The sequence below is a fragment of the Apodemus sylvaticus genome, chromosome 9, assembly GCF_947179515.1.
Source record: "Apodemus sylvaticus chromosome 9, mApoSyl1.1, whole genome shotgun sequence".
NCBI lineage: Eukaryota > Metazoa > Chordata > Mammalia > Rodentia > Muridae > Apodemus > Apodemus sylvaticus.
Genome location: NC_067480.1, coordinates 59,381,730 through 59,408,048, shown reverse-complemented (window position 1 = coordinate 59,408,048; position 26,319 = coordinate 59,381,730). Strand labels below are relative to the sequence as shown.

At 40.4% G+C, this 26,319-nt stretch overlaps 1 protein-coding gene and 1 non-coding gene across 2 annotated transcripts in view; one reads left to right on the top strand and one right to left on the bottom strand.

Annotated features, from left to right (window-relative positions):
- Positions 1-26,319, bottom strand: part of Hecw2 (HECT, C2 and WW domain containing E3 ubiquitin protein ligase 2) — a 243,026-nt gene that overhangs the window by 63,589 nt on the left and 153,118 nt on the right. The window contains exons 14-17 of the mRNA XM_052192901.1: positions 21,595-21,729; positions 17,992-18,094; positions 15,741-15,837; positions 1,520-1,603 (exon numbers count right to left, since the gene is read on the bottom strand). Coding sequence (XP_052048861.1) covers positions 1,520-1,603; positions 15,741-15,837; positions 17,992-18,094; positions 21,595-21,729 — 419 coding nt within the window. The remainder of the gene's footprint in view (positions 1-1,519; positions 1,604-15,740; positions 15,838-17,991; positions 18,095-21,594; positions 21,730-26,319) is intronic.
- LOC127693177 (U2 spliceosomal RNA) lies at positions 8,099-8,286 on the top strand. The gene has a single exon (XR_007979638.1). It is a non-coding gene; the product is annotated as a U2 spliceosomal RNA (small nuclear RNA).

Here is a 26,319-nt window from a genome sequence, read left to right as displayed (position 1 = left end):
ACCAAGCCTAGCAATGGCGGTGCACAGAGGAGCCAGAGAAGGTTAGACCTCAGAGCCTGGTCTACAGAGCGAGTTCCAGCACAGCCAGGACTGCACTGGGAAGCCCTGACCCAATGAAAAGAAAATAGCAAGAAAGCAAACAAAACAACACCTTGTGGCCTTTAGCCCCCAGGGATAAACAAAGCATTGCCTGAGGGGTTTTGATCCCATGGAGACCTCCAGGGTAGTTTCCTAACCCCAGGATCCTGCAAAGCATTTTATTTCTAATTTGCCTATAGTTGAGGATTGATGTCAAACATGAGAAAGTTTTTTTTTTTTAACTTTATAGTTGCTCTTCCAAAGTACTCTGAAATTTAAAAACACAATTTAACTACCATGAAAGGCAATACAATAGGTCAGTTCCTTACCATCAGATCCGTAGAACCACTGACCAAACCTTTTCATTTCCCAAACCTAAACTCTTAAAAACCATAAAGCAAATAAACTATCCTGAAACCAGCAAAAGGAGAGAAAGCGCATTTTGAAAAAAAAAAAAAAAGAAATAAAAGAAATGAAAAGAAAAGAAAAATGGAAAGAAAATCTAAAGATGACTGGTTTCACTTGGGATAAGGTACCGAGCGAGGTGCATATTTTCTATACCACAGCAGACCTGGTCTCCAGGTTCTCCCAGCATCCTGTAGTCCCTACCTGTGCCCCAAACCTGAACTTTCTGATCCAAGAGCTGGGCAGCCCTTCCCCCAGAGGCTCCTCTCTATATAATCCAGACTTTGGTCTCTCCTGTCTTCTCCGGCTTCTCTCTCTGCGCATGCGCTCCATTCTCTCTTTATCTCTCCTTCCTCTGTGCCCTCTTTTCCCCCAGGCGACTTCCACTGCCTTGGTTCTTGAAGCCAGGGAACTTGCCTACCCGAATGCAGGCTTCCAATAAACTTGTGTTTGCATAATCTAATCTGGTTTAAACTGGCTTATTTCACTTGTAGGGGAGGAGAAATGACCTCTACTCTGCCCCAGGGGTAAGCTACAAATCCTTCTGTGGTTACCTTCTGTTTTATTCTGCCCTTGTGGTTTTTGCTTTGTCTGTATAAACTTTTCGTTTCTCAGCCGCGTAGAAGTGCGAGTAAGCTAATCTTAGGGGTTCCCGATGCAATCTGAAATGAATTACTATGAAACTTGCATCCTAAATTTTCATTTTTTTTTAATTTTTATTTTTATTCTTTTTGGTTTTTTGAGACAGGGTTTCTCTGTGTAGCCCTGGCTGTCCTCGAATTTACGCAGTAGACCAAGGCTGGCCTTGAACTCAGACCACCACCACCACAACCACCACCACCACCACCACCACCACCACCACCACCACCACCACCACCACCGCCCGGCTCTAAATTTTTAATATGACGATTTCCCTAAGACTCTGAGGAGAAAGGAGGCATTTTAAGGCTACCAACATTGTGGCATATTATTTTCAAAAGCATTCCAAAGTAGCTAAGAGCAGGAGGCTTCCACCTGAGGCCCCAGTGTCACATACCTCAGCAACATGACAAGGTCTGCATCGCTCGAGAGCCGCACCAATCCAGGGGTCCCTTCAGTTCGGATAAATTGGATCTTCTCCCTGTTGAGGCAAGGAAACGGTGCGAATGTCCGTGGTAGGCTTTGGGGATGTAACTTACTGGATAGCCATATCTTCTATCGTGGCCGTAGCGTTCTCAGTACTTATTAAGTGGCACCATGCTATGGGACTATAGGAGTACAAATCCCTACAAGGTACACTCCGGGCTTTTGAGAACACAGTCTGCTGGAATGAGGTGGTTAATGCTTGCCTAGCATACAGGAGGCCCTGAAAAGCAAAACATTCAAGGAAAGGACCCTGTGGGCAACAACAACTTCCAATGTTAGGAGAAAATGGTTATTGAAGCGCTTCCTACACTCTGCTGCCTGCGTTGCTTTATAGACTGCACTATTCCAGACAGTAAAACCAGTCCCTTTTCTGGGTGAAGGCTACCTGGAGTTTGTGTCTAAGCAACAGTTTGAAAGAGTGACTCCATGCTCTTCAGAAAACAATCCCCCAGGTTTATCCCCTGCCATTCAAAAGGTGTGGGTAGGATTATCCATCTGTTTTTCTGAGGATAAACCTATAAGTTACATGTGGTATAAATAGTACCTGTGACTATGCTTATAGCTTCAGTTAAAAAAAAAAAAGAGCATGGCTATTTTAAATAATGAATTATTTTAAATAATGAAAAACTGAAACATTTTTAATTACTAAGACTGGGAAAGTAGATATTGTGTATAACGTAAATATGTAAATAGCCCTCACACACCAGATATAATGCTGTGGGTAGGGATACGGATCAGTAGTAGAGTACTTTCCTGTTACATGGAAGGATTTAAGTTGGATCTGTAATACAGTACACACACACACACACACACACACACACACACAGTCATGGCATCTTATTTCTGCCATTAAATACATATGACAACATCTTTCAATTCACAAATCATCTTCATGTTTATATTTTAAGCTTTTCATATGAACATAATTTTAATAAAACATTTTCTTATTTTTTCTCTAATTTACCTCATGTTATTTCAGAGCATTCTACAGTAATGAATTAAGATGAAGGGAAAAAAAAATAAAAGTTTAAGTAAGCTATGGCAATGAAACCATTACATTTAGCCAGGCAGTGGTGGCGCATGCCTGTATTCCCAGCACTCTGAGTTCGAGGCCAGACTGGTCTACGGAGTGAGTTCCAGGACAGCCAGGGCTACACAGAGAAACACTGTCTCGAAAAAATAAAAAATAAAAAATAAATAAAAAAAACCAATTACATTTGATTGTATATGAAAGCCAAACATATACACAACTTTACTGTGAGAACTAAGAACTCTGCATTCTGAGACCTAAAGCATAAAATAAGAGGTGTCTCTTGTAACTCATCTAGATTTAGTTCTTAGAGCATCATCTTGCTCTACTTGGTATTTCACCAGTTCCACTGTACCTTAGTTTCGTAAGATCCAAGTCACCTTAATAAGATTCTTTACCGAGTTGGAAGTCATAAGGTTCAACTGCCTGGATGAAAAAAAAAATCCCCAAACACATAGAAACTGACTTGCCTTTAGTCACAGTTTACAGGGCTAAAGTACAGGGTTCAGTCTCTTGTTTCCTATAGCTAGATCCATTATACATTTATAAGTGTAGGAAGCACCTAACCTTTATGCACTGGGTGGTTTTGTGTGTCAATTTGACACAAGCTAGAATCATCACAGAGAAAGGAGCCTCAGGTGAGAAAATGCCTCAGTAAGACCAAGTCGTGAGACATTTTCTCAATTAGTGATCAGTGAGGGATAGCCCAACTCATTGTAGGTGGTGCCATCCCTGGGCTTACAAAGGTAGTCCACTGCAAAGGTAGGCCTGGGTAAAAAGTCCCTGGGTAGTCCTGAGCCTTAAACTGCCACTGAGGCTGCACCTTCATCTGTGGCCTCTCCTGCCCTCTCAAAGTCCTATAAGAAAGCAGGCTGAGTACGCCATGGAAAGCAAGCCAGTAAGCAGCACCCACCCCTCCATGGCCTCCGCATCACCTTCCAGGTTTTAGCCTTGCTTGAGTTCTTGCCCTGACTTCCTCTAATGATGAATTATGATCTGAAAGTGTAAGCCAAATAAGCCCTTTCCTCTCCAACTTGCTTTTTGGTCATAGTGTTTTGTCATAGCAATAATACCCTAACTAAGAAAAGTTGGTACCAGCATAGTGGGGTATTACTGTGACAGACCTGACCATGTTGTGGGGAGGATTGTGGAAGGACTTTGGAACTTCCAGCTAGAAATGCCATTGAGTGTGGAGATCTTAGTGGGATGTGGTGTAGAAGACTGGAAAATAAGAATATTGAGAGTAGTGAGAAGGTGGAGGCTTGACTTGTGACATTTCAGGGATGTTGCTATTTCAATGTAAGATTCTGTGGTTCTGTTTAGCTGGGGCTGAACAATCAGCTATGATTAACAAGATACCGGAACTACTAAAGTGAAACTTTTTCATTACTGGAACAAGTGATGCTGGTTAGCTGGAGTTAGTCAATTAGTGATGATTAAGAAGATTATCAGCATCACTAAGGTCAAATCTTCTGGGAAGTGTTTTCTGAGAGCAAAGAGAAGATGTGTTCTAGAGACAGTCAAGATTGTACTTTGTGTTGGCAGCCAGATTTGGTACTGTGCAAGAGTCCGTCTCCCAGGTGGTGCATTGTTTGAAGGCATGAAGGCGTCATGGAGAGTAGCGGAAACTTGGCACTTTGAGGGGGCAGGAGAGGTCACAGATGAAGGTGCAGTCCAGTGGCAGTTTAAGGCTCAGGGCTGAAGGGGTCATGAAGACAAACTGAGACTTGAGAGCTTGTGAAAGGCTTTTATGTGAAAGCGCAGCCAATTGCAGCAGAGGATCCCAGTGTTTTGGAGATGCCAGTACATGGGGATGACTACCAAGAACAGTAGCAGTGGACTGGAGGCATCCAGAGCCTTGAACACAAGCTGTGCACTACAGAGGGCAGAGCTGGAGAAGAGGCCCAAGCCCTTTGGAGGAGCCCAGAAGATCGTGAGTGGATCCCAGACCCTGGACGATTAGAGTTTGATTTGGATTTCATTTGATTGTGACTGGGCCCTGTTTTTTTTTCTTTTTCCTTTTGAAGTAAAAAAAGCATTTTACTGGAGTCCACAATTGAGAGACTTTGAATTGTAAAAGACTATCGATTTTAAAAAAGATTGGATACTTCAAAGGAACTGAAATTTTAATGTGCTTGAATTTGTAAAGACTGTGGGACCTTCAAAGTTCTTTAGATCTTGGGAATGAATAAGAAATGAGGGTTATCACTTAATGATGATGTGTTTTTGTGTCAATTTGATAAGGGTCAGTTGCACTGGCTGGTTTTGGGTGCTAACTTGACACAAACTAGAGTGGTCAGAGAGGAAGAAGTTTCAGTTAAGGAAATGTTTCCACAAGACACAGCTGTAGGGCATTTTCTCAATTAGTGATCAAAGGGGGAGGGGCCCAGCCCACGGTGGGTGGTGTCATCGCTGGGCTAAGTGGTCTTAAGTTCTGTAAGAAGGTTGGCTAAGCACGCCATGGAAAGCAAGCCAGTAAGCAGCACCCCCCCATGGCCTCTGCAACAGCTCCTACCTCCAGGTTCCTTCCCTGCTTGAGTTCTTGCCCTGACTTCTTCTAATGATGAATTATGATCTGGAAGTATATGCCAAATAAACCCTTTCCTCTCCAACTTGCTTTGTAAAATTTCTAGACACTTTACTATCTTTAGAAATATTTGTTTTCTGTTCTTTTTAATCAACAAGGGATTATGAAGATGTGAGACTTGGGCATTTATTTTTTAAAAATATTCTTATGATGCCAGTTCCCTGAAAAGTTACTCTGCCTTGAAGATCAGAACCAGGAAGGTCATTGTCCCACTAGTGTTAGCATCATATTCTAAAACACATGATGGATCAAGGCCCATTATCTGGTGATATATATATTCTTATATATATATAAGAATTAAGTGTTAGATTTTTTTTTAAAAAAAAACTAAATTGGAAAAAATTATCTTGTAGAAAATTAAACAGTTCCTTAGCCTAAGAAGTTGTATAAGGGTCAATAATAATATGCTTTGATCTTGACGTTATCTTCAACAAATACACATTTACCTCTTCAGTCTACCATCACAGTGCAGCAAGACAAATGGAACAAAAGCAAAAATCAAACAGGCTCAAACTTTCACCAACTCTGCTCACTTGAATTGGACAAAGTGATGGTATAGATGCTATCTATACTCAAGGCCGCACCATGGCCTAAAATGTCCTGTGAGTAAGAAGAACACCACACCGCTCATCGGAGCCACAAGGAAGATAGGGTGAAAGGAAGAAAGGAGGTTGGCATCAGAGACGGGATCCTAGTGGGAAGACTGCTTGTCCACACTACTAGGCAATGAAAACAACTGGCTTGATTTTCAGATGAGAACATACCAGAGGTGGGCTGGGACTTTGTCTACTAGGCCAGTAGATTTGTCACAGCAACAAGCTCTAGGTCATGCTTTCAGGACAGAGCACTAGAGAGAGTGCTATTCATTGCATTAGCGCTCTCTCTCTCTCTCTCTCTCTCTCTCTCTCTCTCTCTCTCCCTCCCTCTCTCCCTCCTTCTCTCCCGCCCCCCTCATATCCTCCCCTTCCTTCCCTCCCCCTCTTTTCTCTTTCCTTCCTTCCATCCCCCTCTCCCTCTCCCTCTCCCCTTCCTTCCCTCCCTCCCTCCCTCCCTCTCTCTCTCTTTCTCCAGTCATGGCTTGCCTGTGTAGCCCTCGCTGTCCTGGAACTCTCAATATAGACCAGGCTTAAAGAACACTACAAAGTTGTCTGTCCAGGACCTTGTAGTGAAGTAAAAAATCAAAAGGAATCCCCAGTATTATATTAAAATTCTATAAAGTGTTCCGTTTATGTAACTGAGCTTTGGTTTAGGCCTTGGACATGCACATAGCCTAGAGGTCCTTTATAAAGTCTTTTTAAAGTAAAAACAAGAATGACTTTAGTTTATTGATGATTCAGAGAAGGACCAGGGTTGAAGATGAGAGGAAAAGACGATTAAGCAGGGTCTCAGAAATGGCACATAATTTCCAAGAACGAAGAAGGAACTGCTCTTTGGTTATCACTGATTTGCCCAATGCCCTGCAGACAGTGTTCCTCAAACTGTGACCTTCATCTACTAGAAATCTACAGACAAAATCTCAAATTCTGTTGTAAGTTGTAAGTTTCTTCTAATTTTGGTGACCAAATCAAATGAAAAAGCTAGAGGAAAATCTGGATACTGTAGATGACATGCATGACGGTTTACCACCATGTGACTTCATGCTGCATGATATGCAGCTACAAGATAAGTGCTTCACAATTAGATAAAGACTCTTCAAATGCTAGTAAGCAGGACTGTCTACCCTTACACCACCAGGGCTTCAGTGCCCATTTTCTGCTCATGCATGATTCTCTTACTGATTGGAAAGAGAACTTTTTATTGCACTATTAATTTATATCGTGAAAATGATCAAGGGAAGCTATATAACATGCGTTGCCACAGGCTAAAGAGAAAACAAAGAGATGAACTTAAAAGGTATATTATGCAGTTATGCTAAATGTTGCATGAAAAATGCCACGTCTTATTCTATGAAAAGCTTTGCCGTATTCTGCAAATAGAAAAGTGGTAAAATACACACACCGTGAGATGCATTCAGTAACATCACTGTTATATTTGGACTTGATAAATATTCTTTACCAGTAAAATCAGTCAATTCAGACCAAATTAAAGTGTATAAAGGTAGTTTATTGGGGAGCCACCAAATTAAAGTATACAAAGGCAGGTTCATTGGGGAGCCACTCTCCAGTGGGTTCACTGGTCCCAGGGAAGAAGCCAGGGGAAGCTATATGGAGCGAAACAGAGGAGAGAGGAAAGAGGAAGAGGAAGAGCACATAGGGAGAGAAAAAAGCCTGGCTGATAAAGGGAAGACCTTCTGGAGGAAGGGAAGCCCAACCCCTGGGCTGCAAAGTTCAGGGCAGAGGATTGGCTATCCTAGCCACGCCCTATGACAGGTGGGGACTGAGGGGTGCTGGGGGAACCTGGAGGTCAGGTCGCCTTTGGTTTGTAAAATATGCACCTCGGTTATTTGTCCTGTGTTGAAATTCCAACAGGGGCATTCTAAATAAACTGGCAGACTAATACAACAAGTCAGCAAATACAAGTGAGTTTCTGTTGGGAGGGAAGAGATGCCGTGACAATGCCAAGGAAGCATGCTGCAGACCAATGGAGGCTAAAGCACACAAACTGAACCCAACCCAAGGCAAACAAAAGACAACGGTCTAAGCCAGCATGGGGAGGCAGAGGCAGGTCGCTCTCTGTGAGTTCAAGGCCAGCCTGGTCTACCAAGTGAGTTTCAGGACAGCCAGAGCTATACAGAGAAACTCTGTCTCAAAAAAAACAACACTCCCTCCTTCATCCCCCAAAAAGGACAAGTGGGTCTTTCAACTGATAGTAATCTCAACAGTGATGATTTGATTTGACTTCTGAAAAATAGTCTCAGATAAAGTATTAATTCTATTGCCTTTGGGCAATTTGGTGAAAATAAGTGTAGAATATGCATGTATTGGATTAACATGTGATAATCCTCTGCCCAAGGACAATATATGAAGTGGATTTTAGAAGCAGGGAGATAGGACAGAAGCTTGCCTAACCTCTTCACATATCCCTCTGGTACTGTAGGACCTCCAGAAACAGTGCACCCTTCAGAGGACTTACAATAAAAGAATTAATTTACATGAAATGAATTTTCTTGGTTTTAACTTAATTTATACATTTCTTGATATGCATTTTATGTTTACACATACTTAAGTTTCTTCAGAATAAAAGTGGCTAAAGTCAACATGACTGACCTCCAAAACTTCTTTTCCTTTTAGAAAATGAGATTTGGTTCATACAAATTTCCATAAAGCTACTTAGCATTTGGAATTAATCTAGTTTGTTGAGACATGCTACTAACATGTTTGACTGCAATTAGAGGATTCTAAATATTACTTTACCATAGGGATTCAAGTTTATTCTGCTATTGTAAAGAGGTGAAGGATCTTGTGTCATAAATAAATGCTGTTCAATCTTCGTGGTTTATAACAAAGATAATAAATTACTTCTGAGGTATGACTTGCTTGAGGGCAAAAAGTCCTTCCTCCTGTATGCCTCTGCCCACATGCTCTTCACAGGGTTTTGCGCACAGGAGAACTCAGTAAAATACAACTGAGGCAAGTGATCGGCCAACGCTGAAATGGCAGACACCTAAAACCCTCACTCCATGCTGTTAATAAACAGTTTTGTTCTCCTTTTCTGCCATGGCAGGAAACAAGAAGAATCAGAAAGCTGACTTCACATGAGCGAATAAATTAGAAGCCACATCGGGATGTGGAAAGGGAGGTACAGAGGGGATTAAAGCCAAAAAACAAACAACAAAACACCACCAACAGCAATACAAAGCAAAGCTGCATTGATGCAGGAAAAAGCTCCAGGGCTGCAGCCTCTCACACCAGGCTTGTAAGCACTTCCCCTCAGTGTAGACGCACGCTATCAGAAAGCGGCTCTCTCACAGGAAGGTCATTTGAGGACAACGAACCATGTCTTAAGACTGAAATTCCCACAGAAAACATTCCCACTGAAACAAATCCTCTCTCTGGTCTCGAAGTTAAAGAAGGGCACATGCTGAGGAAGACAGCCAGCAGTGCAGACTCTGCATACTTGGGTTCCTAGACTCTTGGGCACTCACTAACACAGCTGCAAATACATGTGTTTTTAAAGCTGCCTGAGGTGGTTTTAGAGAAGTGCTTGGAGTTCCCTCATGGTTCCATGCCAAGGAAAACTAGTGTTTGCTATTGATGTTTATCACGGTCACAGGACAACCTGCCCTAACAGATGGCCCACAGTAGATAGGTTCCTTGTCGTCCTACTTACTGCTCTACAGAGTAGGTTACAATGTTAGTCCACGTGGCCTAACGTACTTAGGTGATTCTTAAGGACACACAAATGATATAAATCCACTGCATGTTGAGGATAGCAAATAGATAAGTAGTTTTCAGCTTGTGGTTCGAGACCCCCATGTCACACATCAAATATCCCGTATATCAGATATTTACATCACAATTCATAACAGTAAAATTACAGTTATGAAGTAGGAATGAAATAATCTTGTGAACCACGGATACAGATGAATATAAATCATCTACAGGCTAAAGGCTAACACTTGCTTAACTCTGTTTCTTCATCTCTTTCTTTTTCTATTTACTTTTATTTTTTGGTTTTTCGAGACAGGGTATCTCTGTGTAGCCCTGGCTGTTCTGGAACTCACTCTGTAGACCAGGCTGGCCTAGAACTCAGAAATCCACCTACCCCTGCCTCCCAAGTGCTGGGATTAAAGGTGTGCACTACCACTGCCCCTCTCTGTTTCTTCATCTTAAGCATATTTAGAACACAAACACCTAGCCTGGAGCTTATGTTGTAGGCTTTCAAAGATTGTAAGCTAGCAAGCCTGTTACTAGATGGGTCACATCATTATTCATGCTTTTTTCAACAGAAGTGCATTTTGGAAATAGAGTGAAGCTAAAGTTCTTGTGATCTGCTCCTTTTTTGTGCTGATGTTGGCAGAATGGACTCATTCCGATTATGTCGTTCCTTCGTTTGATGGATTTGTACTGAGGATTTCTATGAGGGGCAGTTGCTTAGACATTGATCTCTCCATAAAATTAGAATGATGCTCAGAGAATCAAACAGTTCAGCTTACATGTCTCACAGTTCAATGGTGATGGGAACCGTGCATCCAACAAAACACAATTCTATATATAGTAGTGCCCCTTTCTCTGTGGACCCACCATTCATTCATTCATTCATTCATTCATTCATTCATTCATTCATATGTGAGGATCAACATCACATTCCTTATGGCTTTACCATTTATTTTTAGTTTTAAGTGTGTGTGTGTGTGTGTGTGTGTGTGTGCAAGAGAGAGAGAGAGAGAGAGAGAGAGAGAGAGAGAGAGAGAGAGAGAGAGAGAGAGAGAGAGAGAGACAGGGAGAGAATCAAAGTCAGGTCCTCTGAAAGAGTAGCAAGTGGCCATAACCACTGAACCAATTCTCCAGCCCCATGGCTTTTTATTGTCTGATTTCTGTTATCTATGGTCAACCATAGCTCAGAAACATTAAATGGAAAGTGTGCGGATATAAACAAATTCATGTTTTAAACAATTTGTATTATAGCATACTTTTATACTTACCCTATTTGATTTGGAATTGTTACATTCTTGCCGTGCTAAATTTATAAATCAAATTTTATCACTAGTACATATTATGGTATATATACAGTTCTGTTCCATGGGAACTATCAAGCTAACCTTGGGCTCTTAGAACTTAATCTTTATAGATAAGAGGAAACCGGTATGAACAAAACCATTTTGGATTTTGTAAAAGGAGTTTAACTATTATGTCTAGTTACAATACATCTTTCCTCACACATTTCACAGCTTGAATTGCAAGACCATCATTCTAATAATCAATGCCTATGACATACCAGAATATGTACAGTTTTGTAGTGTCTATGAATTATAATATTGTTATGTATTTGGTAACAAGTGTTTAATTGAAAATGTATTCATAAATTGAAACTAACTCCCTATACTTTGGCTTTAAAATAAACATATGTCAAAGGCCTACCACATACATATAAGCTAGCACATACATTCCAATTAAGACATTAATAGCAAATATTACATGAAGCTTTAGCTCTCAGAGATTTTTTTTTTCTGGAGTTTTCTCAGCTCTCTTTCTTTCTAAGGCTGAGTTCATTGTATGTTTATAAAAAGCCTTTTGAGATAGGAACTGGTGAAAATTGCTCCCACCAGCCCTCTTGCACGAAGTTAATCATGACCTAGAGAGCTTTAACTGAAGTTCAGTTGTATGCACAGAATCACATGGTCCCATTTATATTTACAATCAGTCCCAAAGCAAGTGGCTCTGAGAATCTGAAGAAAGTCAAAGGAAAATTATCTTAAACTTAGTCCTTGTGATAAAATCAAGATGTAGAGGACAGACACCTAACATATTAACTTCATTTTATGGAATATTTGCTAGGCTTACAAACTACCAAATGCTTCATAATTCTTACTTCACTTAATCCTAAAAGGGTACTGAAAGGCAGAAACATATATCCCTGATTTTAGAGTAACAATTTGAAAGGCTCTTAAATGTTTCAATCAAAGTCACCTTGAGTCATAAGTAAACTGTAGTGTTCAAACATAGACCTATATATTCAAGCATAGGCCTGTCTGACTACAAATATAATTTTAAGCATTTATTTATTTATGCATATGAACACTCTACTTGCATGTATCCCTTCATGACAGAAGAGAGCATCGGACATCAGATGGCTGTGAGCCACCATGTGGGTGCTGGGAATTGAACTCAGGACCCCTGGACAAGCATACAGTGCTCTTAACAGCTAAGCCATCTCTCCAGCCCCCAAATAAGAATTTTTAAAAGTAATTTATTTATTTTAGTTTTATGGCTATTGGTGTTTTGCATACATATATGTCTGTGTGTGAGGGTGTCAGGTCTTGGAGTTACAGACAGCTATGAGCTGTCATGTGGGTGCTGGGTATTGAACCCCAGTCCTCTGGAAAAGCAGTCAGTGCTCTTAACCATTGAGCCATCTCTAAAGGCTCCAAATATGAATGTTTAAGATACATACCTAACTACTTTCCAAGACCCATGACTTCTGGTTTCCTAGTGAGAGTTGAGAATCTTTTACCAAAAGTACCCAATTATCACTTATAAAATTGTCTATAAATTATTTTAATGAGATGCTTTTAAAAATTCAGTACTTATCCCCATATAAATGGTTTACAGGAAAATAACAGTCCCAATTTAAATTATTTAAATTGAGTAAAGCAGCAAAGATCAGAACACAAGAGAGGTGCAAAGCAAAGAGAGGCCCACTTAAGTCTCTCACTGGCATCCCTTACTCAAGGGTCAAGGAAGGTTACTTCTTTCAAGTGGCTGTGCTATCAATGAGGAGGAATGCCCAGGAATATGTGTTAGTAGTTCATGGCTATGCAGAAACAGAGCTCAAAGATACCTGGGACACATAGATTATCCTTGGGCTCCGTTCCTTGCATCCTTAAGGTCCACAGGTTAAAGTCTTTGTTTTCAAGATGGTGCTAATGGGCAGTGCTGTGGACTTCCAGGAGAAGATGTTTTGAGTTCTTAAATAGTCAAGATTTTGCTCCCATTGGGATTGAGAGACCCTAGCTCATAACTCTTGCTCCCAGCTCTACAATGAGCACTTAGCTTCCTGTTACTCTCATCTGGCGCCTCCTGACCCCCAACCACAGGACCAAAGGCAAGAGATACACCGGATCAAGGACTAGAGACACTAAACGTAAAGTAAGCTTTTTTCTTACTAAATTATCTCAGGAACTTTGCTATAATGACAACTGGCTAACACAATCTATTATCAAAAATGTCACCAAAATCTGAGATTTAAAAACCTCAGCTTAGATTCTACCCCTACATTTGTGGGAATGTTCCTTACAGTGCAGTTTTTAACTATGAAACAGAATGTTCTCTCATATATACCAACTTCTCCTTCACGTTGCTACGATAAGCAAATGAAAACACAAGTGACACATCCTGGGTAGGAGAAAGAACATTATCTCATCAGTTTGAGTTCCTGCCTCATTTGGCTTGTCGTGCCGGCTGATGCTTCTTGTGGTCACAAACTGTACAGAGTCTCAAAGCATAAATAGATGGAAATATATCTCAAATGCAATGAACTAATTTCTCTATAAGAGATTACTGTGTGAGATATGTGCAAAAAAAAGTATGCTTAACTAGGAACCCTGAAGACCACTGGAAAAATGAAATTCTTAGGAGTCTAAAAAAGCAGAGAAACAGAAAGCTGTCTACTACCAACTGGAGCCTCCCACTGTCCCTCTAATATGTTTGTTAAAGTCCTTCTAAGCCATTAAAGACTTGTGGTAAATTTGATACCCTGTTCAGGTAGATTAAATCATCTAGCCTCTCCCATGGTAGAGATTTAAAGATATGCTATTACTTTAAATACTAACCTAGAGTCCAGAGGAAAAGCACAAAACTCCTTAAGTATTCCCTTTCTTAATCTGTTCTGTGGGAATGAGATGCATTCAGAAGACTTTCTTCTCTCTCTCTCTCTCTTCCCCTTTCTACCCCCCCTCTCTTGTGTGTGTGTGTGTATATGTGTATATGTGTGTGTGTGCGTGTGTGCATGTGTGTGTCTGAAGGAAGTAAAAGTGTGAGAAAGAGAAACTAGAGTTTTCTTCACACCAATTAACAAGAGAGGAGAAATTTGTTTTGCTTTGAGGTCCAGAATCTCTACGATCCTTAATTAGAAGATTAAACTCACTTCTATAATTTTATTAATCTCTAGAAGACTGTGGACTACCGAGGGGATGCCCTATGAAAAAAAAGTTCAAAATCCATACTTGCATAATTTTTACAAGTTTTGGTGATCAGGAACAGCATGCTCATGTAAAGAAAGCATGGAAGCTCACTGTGGAGTTAGCTTGGTGAAACCAGGATTCTAACATAGGCGTCATTTGCATGCCACACTCAAAAATTTGCCTAGTTTATATTCTTCAGAAATATTTTTTTAAGGTAAGGGTAGCATAGTAATATTGGCATTTTGCTCACTACATAGAGAGAGGGCTTTTAGATCTTAGTAGCAAGGAACAGATCTCAAGGGCCAGGTGGGTTGGGTGTGATCTAGTGGAAAAGATCTAAGAATTTAATTGAAAAATAAGAACTTGAGAAATCAAATTAGAACAAGAAAGTCACATAGTCAAGAGTACAAAGACCAATTTCATATATCGACACGATTAATCATCAAATTAATGTCTAGTGTCTAGCCAAGTTATTACACAGGTCTGCTTCTTGAATTGAGCTTCTGGAGAGGGTATGGAAGTAAGTCAGAAGAATGATTTCAAAGATGGAAGAGGAGTGAGAGTGGGTAGGTGTGGGGTTGAGTTGTGGAATTTTGCGTTTTATAAAGCTTTACATCATTTGGGTGAAAACAAGGTTGGTAGAAGTGAATGGATCAGTCTTTGAGAACCACACCTATATACTAGCATGACATCATTGGCAAACGCATTTCTACCATTGAAGGTAATGTATAGAGACAATCTCTTGTGTAATATATGGAAGCATCATCTGTCAATAAAAAGCTGATTGGCTAATGAGCTGAAGCTGGAAATAGGAGGTTGGGGTTCTGGTAGAGAGACAGGGATTCTGAGGTAGAATCTGGTGCAGGAAGAGATTCACCTTGAACTCTGAGGAGACAAGTGTGAAACTGAGAAGAGGTAACCAGCCATGTGGTACTCATAGAAAAGAATAAATGGTTAATTAAGTTATGAGCTAGTCAAGGAACAAGCCCAAGCTTATGGTCTAAGCATTTATACATATATAAAGTATCAGAGTTGTTATTTTGGGAACTGGGACACAGGTGAAAAATCTGATGATTACAGTAATGTATAAATCAAGTGAGTACTAGATTATATAAGATTTCCCCTTTTTAACCATCTGTGATGCAGAGCACACTGAGACTGGAAACACTGTCCTATATTACAAAACTAAGAGCCATTATAAGGTTGAAAGATTTAAGAAAAGTGTGAAGACCCTTCTTGACAAGCCAAGAAAAACAACAGCATGACAGAAGAGCACAGAAGAAGGAATGCACAGGGAAACTGGAAGCCGGGCATATGGAAGAAAGGACTCACACAGGGGAAATAGGATTCTCCACTTGGGTTCTACTGGGTATTCGTTAAGGAAAAATAGATTGTTAAGTCTAGGACCTTATAAATCTCAACTCAATAAAAGATTACATTGATTCAAGCAACACTTACAATGCCAGTGTCATTGTTTGCAAGCCTGATGTATTCTTGGCTGTGCACATTTGATTCCAAGAATCCTGGGAGAAGTCTAGGTTCTTTGGCCAACCTTACTCCACTCTTGTCCTTGGCAGAAAACACTGGGGCTGAATGAGCTGATGTTGACGGTGGAACACATTCGTACACAACCTTTGTGAACAATGCTTGGAGGTAAGAGCAAGTCCCAGGATGACTGCTGAAGCTTAATGGTTGGTGCTAGTGCCTCTTGGAGCAACCCCAATCCTGTTTACCTGAGTGAGTGGTTTCTGGCAAGATCAGGTTGACGCTCTTGCAGAATTTCAAGGATGTTGGGTTGACGCAAAAACGCAACAATTTTGTCATTGTAGGCTGAAAAAAAAGTAAAAAGAAACAGCAGTTTTCTTTAACATCTACTGCTACTTCTATGAATATTTAAATTTAGACTTTAAAAAGTTTGTTTTTGGCTAACACTCCCTTCACTCCAGTCTCCATTTGGAGCTGTTATGTGACTGCTCACAGATGCCTATGTTCCATTTTGTCTAAACTGTTATGTGATTATCAGGGTTACACCAGATCCATGTTACATACTATTCTTTATCAACTCCTCTGATGAACCATATTTGCTTTCAAATGACAAAATTTGAATACCAGCAAAATTAACAATTTTAAATTTACCACAATCAATCTCAAAGCCAGGTACACAGTACAAGTCTATAATCCCAGCACATGTGAGAAGCAGGAAGACTGAGTTTGAAGCCAACCTGGGCTATATTGTTAAGACTCTGTCTCAAAAACCAAATCAAACCAAACCAAACCTACCACCACCAACAAAATTCCAACAGCAGACAACTGCATAGAAATGACAACCTTATGGCAAACCATCTTCTGGATGAATATTAGGTAGCCAGAGAGGTAAAGAGATAGAACCAGAGACCTCTCCAAACAATAGTCACCAGGAACAGTGACAGCCACAGTGCTAATGATAACCATTCTGTAACTCTGTGTGGAAATAAATACCACATGCAAACAGCTCCATTGCCAATCCACTGTATGAACAACTGCAACAGAAATCAACTATAGGCAAAACATATTTTAAAACAATTTACAGCCTACTTACCATGGTTATAGCAATGTCAAAATTGTTCCAATAATATTTATTAGGGTTACCATTATTACCTCTCTGTCAGGAAATGAATCTGTATCTGTAAGATTATTTTGATTAGTTATATTACTAATAATCAGAAATAGGTAATAAATATAATTCAGAGAAGTAAAAGTTCTCTGAATTCACAAACAGCAGAGAGCCCAGTAATTCAAAACTTCATGCTGTCCATATGTATATATTTTAAAAGTTTTTAAATGCTATCTGCTAAAATAGAATTCCAATGTCAACTCCAAGGATCCCTAAATGAACGTTTACTGATAGGTGATCTGATGACACTTTTGTAATGGAATTGTTTTTATATTGCATCCAAGATCAGAGATGAGGTACTTCTTAAACATTTTTTATAGCTCTTGAAGTCATGCATGTAGCATTTATTAACACATTACTTATAAATGTAATAATGACATTTGATAATGCAGACAGACATCAACCCTAGATTTCTTATCTGGTGGCTGTGAAACTTATTTAGGTCATGGGCATTACAGTAAACTTTATGACAAAGGGTTTTTGTTGTTTGTTTCTAGGGTAGACTGCAAATGCATTCTCTTACTCTCCCCCCATCTACCACCCCTCCCCCTCACACCAAAAATTGTGTGGTCAAGTTTCCCACATTTGGAGAAACCACAGGGTATGCTCATCTGCAGAACAATGGGTGGCCTTGCCCTGAGGAGATCATCTTCCTGTTCATGGTAGGTATCTCCCCTACAGGTAAGCATCTTTGTTTCTGAACGAGCATTTTAAAGCAAAAGCAAAGAAAAGGCTGCTCGAAATTAAGATGGTGAAGTGGGTCTCTCTGTAGTGTGTCCATTCTGCAAGCCTTGGGGACTCCAGGTTTGCAACCATCAATACACTTTAGCTTCATCATTTTAATGACAGTTCAGAATGGTTTTCAGACCTGTAAGCTCATGACAATTTATTCAGTGTACTATTCTGGAGATTGTTGTTGTCTTCTTCTATTTGTTATAAAAGCCCGTAAGAATGTGCCTTGCTTGATTAGTGTATGAGGCTACCATGGATTCACATACCACTTAAATTCTATCTCAGGGTGCAATGTATTCTAATTACATGTCTGCTCAAATGCTTAATTTACAGTGATTGCATATTATCTCATAGATTTTTTTTTCCTTTAACAATCCAATACTTGCTGAATAGTACTACAGGATTTTATAAGGCAGAAGCTCTCTGAGACTCAAGCACAGGGTTTTGTTATATGTTTCTTAAAGATAATACAGTGGTTTTATGATACAAGGTAAAAGGTGGAAGGCAGGCCACAGGCACAGATCAGCATAGTATGTATTCTATACAATAATACAATAATACGATAATACAGATAAAGATTTGTAGAAAGAGCTACATACCCACTGGAACCATGTCCTGGTACTGTGGCCTACTGACTGTATTGAATGTACTGGATGGCCTGGGAAGAACTGGTGGTCCTGCATGCCGAGAGTCTTCTCCTACCTGGGAATGCAAGCAACAGTTATGTCTGCACCACGAGCTGAAGGACGCAGCACTGGCACCTCAAACCGAGTTGTTAAAAATACTTATCATGGAAAATGACCAACTGATCAGAACAGGTGCTAGCTGTGGGGAAAGACCGGGTCCTTGAAAAGTCTTGGTTCTGGTGGGGAATGTTGACACAGTCCTGTCCCTGATAAAAGCTGGGTCAGTGAGTATATGTGTCTCAGAGGTTCAATCTGCTTGTAATTAATTACTAAGGCTGCAGAAGCAAAATAGTAGACTGGTTCATCAGGAATAACTTCTGCACGGACAGAAACCCAACCTGTCATCATACAATCAACGGGACCAGCTGGGTGATACAATGTGTATCGGGGCCGTGCCGGGATATTCCTTCCTTTATTTAGCTAGCCAGATGAGGGAATTCCCTGCCTCAGCAGAGGAGTTGAGCTGCAGTAATCTTCCTGTGGGGCTGTGCATCAGGACATCATCTCCTCAGAGGCAATTTTACATGCCCATTAGAGGACCTGGTGTAACAGCTCTTTCTTGTTTGAGCCTCCCACACCAGACAGCTAACAGTAGCAGGTGTGTAAGATCTGAAAAAGTCACCCTAGCCTGAATTATTTATTGTACCTATTATAGATTTAGAAACCCCTACAAATAGGTAACTAACTACTCATTTGTATTCTTCCAGGAAAGTCTAACATTGCTTTAACGTCTGTTCTAGCATTTTCTCTCGTATTCCAGAAGTCATTTAAGACAACTCTCATGGCCATGAGAAGTAAGAGGACCAGAGGAAATACTGGATTTATAAATTGGTACTTCTCCAACGGAGCTTCTATCCCCTTTTGCTGAAATCTTCATTACCCTATCATTATATTACATTAGCAATAAATTAACATAAATATTACATTTTTTGAGGCATTTTCTAAAGCTCTTCACAATAGAAACAGCCTCTCTGTCCTCTCCAGCTTGCTTATTCTTCCGGAATGTTCTCATTCAAAGGATAGTTAAAACAGCCCCTCCTCTGTGAAACCTTCCCTTTCCTTCAAGTTGAAGTATAGTTCTGTCCTCTGACTTCCCATGGTGCTTGGTGTATATTTCAAAACCAGTGATTATTATTAACAGGTTTATTATTTATTTCCTAATGCCTTGATACAGATGGAAACAATAAAAAGTCTGTATTACTATCTAAAATAGTTATAAAAATACAGCTTTCTGTCTTAGCTACTAAACAAAGGTTTTCTTTTTTCTTTTTTTTTTTAAAAATGTGATTTATTATTATTGTAGGTGGTGTTTAAGGTGCCATGGTGTGCATGTGTAGGTCAGAGGGCAAACCTGTGGAGTGAGTTCTCTCCTATTCTTTTCTGGCTTCCAGGGATCACAATCAGTTTGTGAACATGTGTAGCCAGGATGTTACACAGCCTCCTCTGCCTCCGTACCCTCACTGGTCCTTTCAAAGTTTATCAAGGATTTTTACTCTGATTTGCATTCATTTAAAAATATAGTTTTAAATTGGCTCTCCATGTTAAGAATATGGAAAATAAGTGTTATTTTTTTGTGTGTTTATTATACTCCCGACCACATGACAGCAGGTGTTTGTTGCCAAAGCAGAGATACCAGTTTGTCTACCAGCTGTAGACATTGCTGAACAAAGCTAGGATGGTAACAGACACATTACATAACCAGAAGTCTTCTCAGCCTGCTTCTAATGAGTTATTGGGTTTAAGGAATACAGCTAGCTATGCTGGGGAGACCCAGTCATTCTCTATATACCTCCAGGCAGGGGACTTAAACATCTCAATCCACCAGCCTATATGATTTCCTGTGTGTCAACATTTCCTAGAATAGCCACAGGTCTTCTCAAAGACCTCACCTCTTAAAACCAGACCACAAGACAGTGGTCAATTCCTCCCAGAAATATAGGTAATGTTTCCACTGCACTCTCAAGTTTTGCACCCTAAAGGGGATTTTTTTTTTTTTTTTTTGAGAAAGGCTTGACAGTACTGTGGCTGCTGGATACTGCATTACTCTGTTTCACTGTTCAGCTCCCATCAACAGAAGAGAGATTGTCATTAAGTTGCTAATGTACTCTTGGGAGGCCCTCTCCATGACTGGGTACTCCTAGACCATGAAAGTAATTCAAAGTTGTGAGCCAGATGTTCTAAAAGTGTAAGTCTAACTATTAATCGTGTGTATGTTTTCCCAGAAACACTGTCCAGACTGAACAGAAGAGCCAGCTTCAGCTTGGGATGTCACCATAAACAGTTAACGTGCACTCACTGTCCGTGTGATAAAGCTTGGCCAGCGTCCTAATTACACTACACATCCACACAGGGTCCAAGGGCGAGAGTTCAGTTGTATTTGGTAAGATGAATGCTGTTAGTATCCTCCAGCTCACCAGTAATGGTTTACAGGGCAGCAAGATAAAGATTTATTGGCTACTCATAAAACATAAATATTTTCCTGCATACCTCACCCTCCATTAGACTTATATATCATTTTTATATGAGCTTCTCATGTATAGTCTCCTATAAACAGTGAACACATGATAGGCTAAAGCAGAATGAATATGAGGTGGAAATTCCATGAGTGGAATTTTGATGAATTGGATCCAGTTATTTATTGGATTCATAATTTGTTCTTATAAGAAAGCCTTCAGAATACTTGACCTACAATGTGATATTGGAAACATGATATGCATTTAGAAATGTCAGGCAGGAAAAGAATCTTAATTCCATTTGTCTAAGGGAATTTTTAGAAGCCACAGTATGCACACAAGGCATAAGCTTATATTAAGGAGAAGAAAATTCAACCACAAACAGTCCTTTTATGTTTTTAAGTTGTTCAAAGAAAAAGAGAAGAGATTTTTGTGTATTCTGGGCTAGGGTATCGGAGAGCCCTCATGTGGTTACCATGAACCACTGCAAACTGCCAAAGCAGCCTGTAGTGAGGGGGTCCAGTCACACTTAGTCAGCCCATCTTCTCTGGGCAGTCAACACAGATATACATCAGTTCTGCCAAATACATTATAATTTTAGACGATCCAGCAGGATCCCACAACTCGGGTTCACCCTCGGGTGACTATTTTAATAGCATTCAGAAAACCTCATTTAAGAAATTATTTTCCCTAGTTGACAAAACTTTAGTCCACTAAAAACTCATTCATTTTTTCTTATGAGATTATCCTTAGGTATCTGAAAGGATTATTATCTTCTGTAAGCATTTTGCATATTACCAATTCTCTCTGAGTTAGATATATGAAACTTTATTCTTCAACCTTTTATCATATATCCCCCAACTACTTGCAATTGAACCTCGAGGCATTTTCGTCAATATTCTAAAACTTTCTAAGCATCTAAATGATACACTAAAACGAAATTAAACAAACAAACAAAAAAAGCCCCAAATAAGCGAACAACAAAAAGGCAAGTCATTTTCCAAAGCACCGTGTCCTGTCTACTATTAATCACTCGGTTAGTCCCTAAAGGGCCAGGACTCACCTCACCCGCGCTGTGGCTGCGTTGCCTTGTCAGGTGTTGCCGATGAACCAACGCACTTGTGGGCCTGCTGCTCTGAAGTGGGAGCCGAGGATCAATGAACGTGGTGGTCCTGGAGTTGTGGTCGACAAAAAATGCCTAGGATACAAGCCACTGCATTAACAGAGTAGTCAACACACACTACACATGTCACAGCCAACCGAGAATATCGCACGGTCGGGAAATTACCCACTTCTGAGTAATAATCTCGGTTGGGTTTTTCTCATAACTTCCAATCCTTGGAATAATTTTTAATATCCATTAAGAAAAGATAGAATAGAGAAAGGCCCACTTAGCCTAGGTCTGGAATGAGGGAAGCAGAAAGGAACATTATACTTGGTTTTAGAAAATGCTCTGAAAGACAGTCATCAAGATGTGCTCTGAGAGGGTGCCACAGGGTGGACGCTGGGACCTGGGTGTGGTGGCACATGCCTGCAATCCCAGCACTCTGACCACGGGAGCAAAAACATCCTAAGTAGAGGCTATCCTGCGATATGGAGGGAAGTTTTGTTTCCAAACAAAACAACAGTCATAACAATGAGCAAAGGGGGCATTTGGACTCCTTTAACTGCTGCGGCTGGGTTTCTCCCGTACCTGGTTATTATAAATTTCTAATCATCTGAAACGTCACCACACTTCCTTCTTTTCTAATTCAGTCAGCCTCTAGGCCCTTCCATTTTCCCAGTAGCCCCTGAACACCACTCTTTTTTATTAAGTATGGTGGTTTCTTAGCTGTTCATACCTCTAAATATTTTTATTCCTTAAGCCTTTTATAAGACTGCTTCTTCTCAGCAGTTTGATGACATCATCACTGTGAGACAAGCTCTGGCCTCACATTTCATGGCAGCCTTCACTTTATTTAGGTGTCTCATATCCCTGTTCATTCTTCCTGACCTTATTCAAAATGCCATGAAATAACAGTCATTTTTTACCAATAAGCATGTTTAACACCTGCCTTTAAAAAGCAGATATTATCATCAAGTCTCTCTTTCTGTATAAATTAACATCAAGAAGATTTTATTGCAAACATAATAATATAAGAAATATATACTATATATCATATATAGTATATAATATTATAATGTATTACTTAAGGGAACATTGAAAGAGTGCTAAAATAGTATTTCCCAATTATGTAGTACCTTAGGAATGCTCTCAAGAGCTGGGTGGTGAAGAGGCACGGTGATGCACTGGTAATTACAAGCACAAATGGGTGTCTGAATGTAGGTCAGTGCTGATTTGCATATAGTGTCAGAACCTAATTTGATGTTAACAGGCTTGTTTAAAACCCATTCTCTAAAGAATTATGTAAATGTCTTGAGGGAAGGCACCATTTCTTACTCACCCTATTCTCCTCACAGCTTTTAGGGCTGACCTGGGAGAGAAGAGAGGCACCCAAGAAATAACTAAGGGCTCCAAACAGAGTCCCAACAAGAGTACAAGATGACAGCTCACACTTAACTAACCAAGAAGTAAAACCTATGAATAACACAAAAGCAGTTAAAGATATGGAAAAGTTAGAAAGAAATGAAGGGGTAATGTGGAACATAAGCTAGGAAAAAACTAGAGAAGGTAAGAACACACACAGGGAGAGGAAGTTTTGAAATTCAAATTATAGATATGAATAAACTTGCAGTTTGTTTGGTTTCAGACCCTGGGACAAGGTACTGAGGTGCATATCTTACATACCAAAGCAGGCCTGGCCTCTAGGTTCTCTGAGCATCCTAAGTCCCTACCTGGCATCCCCTGCCCCAACCATGAACTTTCCAGCCCCTCCCCCACAGGTTCTTCCCTATATAATCCAGACATTTTTCATGTGCTCTCTTTCTCTCTTTCTTCTTCCTCTTCTTCTCCTCCTCCTCTGCCTTCTCTTCTTTTCTGTGCACATGCCCTTTTGACCCCTACCCCCATGGTGACTTCCCTGGCCTCAGTCCTTTAGGCCAGTGAACTTGCCTGAGAGTGGCTTCCCAATAAACCTTTATTTAATATAATCTAATCTGAGTTGATTGCTTGGGACCCAGAGAAGGCCTCCCTGACATTCACTGCTAATGTACTTTTGAGAAAACTGCCTCCAATATTTTCAGGCTCCATTTTCTTCTCTATTAAATTTTGACAGCATATCTATATCGTGACATCATTCCTATTAAATTATGACATCACACCTATACAAACTAATGAGAAAGTTCATATACATTTTAAAACACAATTCCTACAGCATTTCAAATAAGCATTACTGCTATTGTCATGAATAATAGTTTTCAATTTTAAGCCTTTTTCTAAACATTCCAAAGTTTCTTGCTATGGTCCATGCACAAGGGTGGAAAAGAAGCCACAAGGACCCCTAGAGAATCGGTGAAAGCAATTATCCCAGTCTCCTTGTATCTGAGGGTCAAGGCTAAGTGGAATACACCGAAGCCTCCTTCCAAGGGACACGAGTGAGTCCTCCTGCCCACCCGCTCCCTGTTCTCTAAAGTAAGTCTGTCATAGCCAACACACTAGTACAAGGAAATTGATAAGTAGGAGATAGAAAGAACCAGGGGGCTCTTGCAACTCCAGGAACCTCCTAATAAATTCAGCTCACTCACCTTTGAACTTCCTCATGTGGACAAATACACCCTCCCAAATAAGCTCTGTATAGGTTTTCCTATCTCCGTACAGACATACCAATCCTAGCTGGTCACACTGGAAGCTCCCTTGTAGAGCAAGCAAGTCTCTCTAAACTCCAGCACCGCCTCCCCAAAGGGTCTTCATTATCTGATATAATAACGAAATAATGACATCCGATTATTGGTCACTGTTAACACGGCTGTGTCACAGTTGTAGGTCTCAGTGATACAGTTAGGAACTTACAAAGCTGGGACCCGAGTCTGCCTTTCACCTGACTCCAGAGCCCAACGAGAACTATCTTCGTTTCCTAGCTCTTCCATGCTATGTTCTCCGGCTTCTCTCATATCTCATTCCAATTTGGTTTTGGAAAAGCACTGAAGTATGCCCTGAACTGGGCTGAGACTCACAGCCGCTCCCAGTACGTGGCTGCTCTACTGCTGCAAGCTGAAAGCACTGCCATTGGTCCAGCAGCACAAGCCACACGACCTGTCCAGTTCTCACTGCCGACACGTTGGCGGCATGGCCATGGGCAGGAGAGAGGTGCGGTGTGTCCATCCTAAGGGATTCTGTCTCAGAGTCAGATGGAATGAGTATATTGTTTACACGTCTTGCCAGTCTCTAGTGCTTGAGAGGAAAGGTCTTGAAAATCACTATCAATGCCACAGATCTAGGGTAGTAACAGGAAACAGCACCCAGGAGTAATACCTCTGCCTGCATTTTGGCTCTGCTCAGGATCCCCTGTGTGAACTTGGATGGGTTTCCTTACTATTTTGCTTTTTTAGCTTATGTGTAAAACGGTTGTAAAAAGGGTGACTCAGGTCACCATCAAGTTGTTTAAAAATGTAGGTGACTTGAACGTGACATGGGCCTGGGTTTCATTTCCAGCACCACCATGAGTAAGCAAATACAGATGAAGCATGGAAAGTCGCCATGGAACTTGAAGGCTGGCTAGCGCCATCGGTGACAGGCATCAATTATATCACTTTCCACAGGGAATGCTAACTAGTGCAGACGAGCAATGAAGCTGACCTGGTCCCTTTTCTAAAATCTGGGTCACTTTCATCACAACTTTTGAATCGCCTGCAATTACTTCTGAGTATCTAACACGTAGCTGTCTGAAACTTCATTTAAAAAGCAATCATCTGAAGAAATGAGTCTCTTACAAATTAGCTGTTCACAGAGCGCATTTTAAACAACACCATTCCCTACTGCTAAGTTTCATTAAGGAAACCCACCGGGCTTCACAGTGCTGGGCCAACTAAGAGGAACAACAGAAAAACTACAAGAATTGCAAATACCCAAACTCAAACCTCATTTAAAAACATCTCCCCTTTCACAGCTTCAGGGCACAGCCAGAGTAGAGAAATATGGGGTGGTAGGAGCCAAGTGGCATTTTATCGAGGCCAAACAAAATACATTTCTCTCTTTACACAATTCTCCTTTTCTTTAAAACAAAACAAGACAAAACTTTTGTTATTTTAAGCAAAGAAAAAGGCATCAGTATTTATGAAGAAATACTAACCTTGGGCTCAACAAATCTAAGCTAAAGAAGCTTGAAATTATTTCCAGTTAATATCTGCCAAACTAGGAAAAACATATGAAAGAACCCTGCAAAGACAACAAAACACCGTGCTGTCTCCCCAACCCCACTCTCAGCATCATGCACAGCCTGCTCTCACTGCCTGCTTTCTCTCATTTACTACCGAATCGCTGCAGAAGACTAAAAATGGAATTATCCAAATGAACACATTTTCTATGGAAAAGAGAGGCGTTGCTACAGAATCTGAAAATGATATATTTTTAAAATTCCAATGAGCATCAAGAGGATAACTTAGAAAGAGGAAAAGGGAGGCTCATCTCTCCTTGTATAGACAATTCCTTCAGATTCTAAGAACTTAGATTTTACTTGGCAACATGCACAACATCCAAGCCTGTTCAGTTCCCTCACCCAAAATGACTCATAGCCCTAGAAAGTCTTATTTACCATTTGTATTCTATACCTGTTCACCCGTGGTCTTTCAAACAACAGAAATCTATTAACATATTAATTATACAGAATAATGAGTGTCACTGTGACCTTTT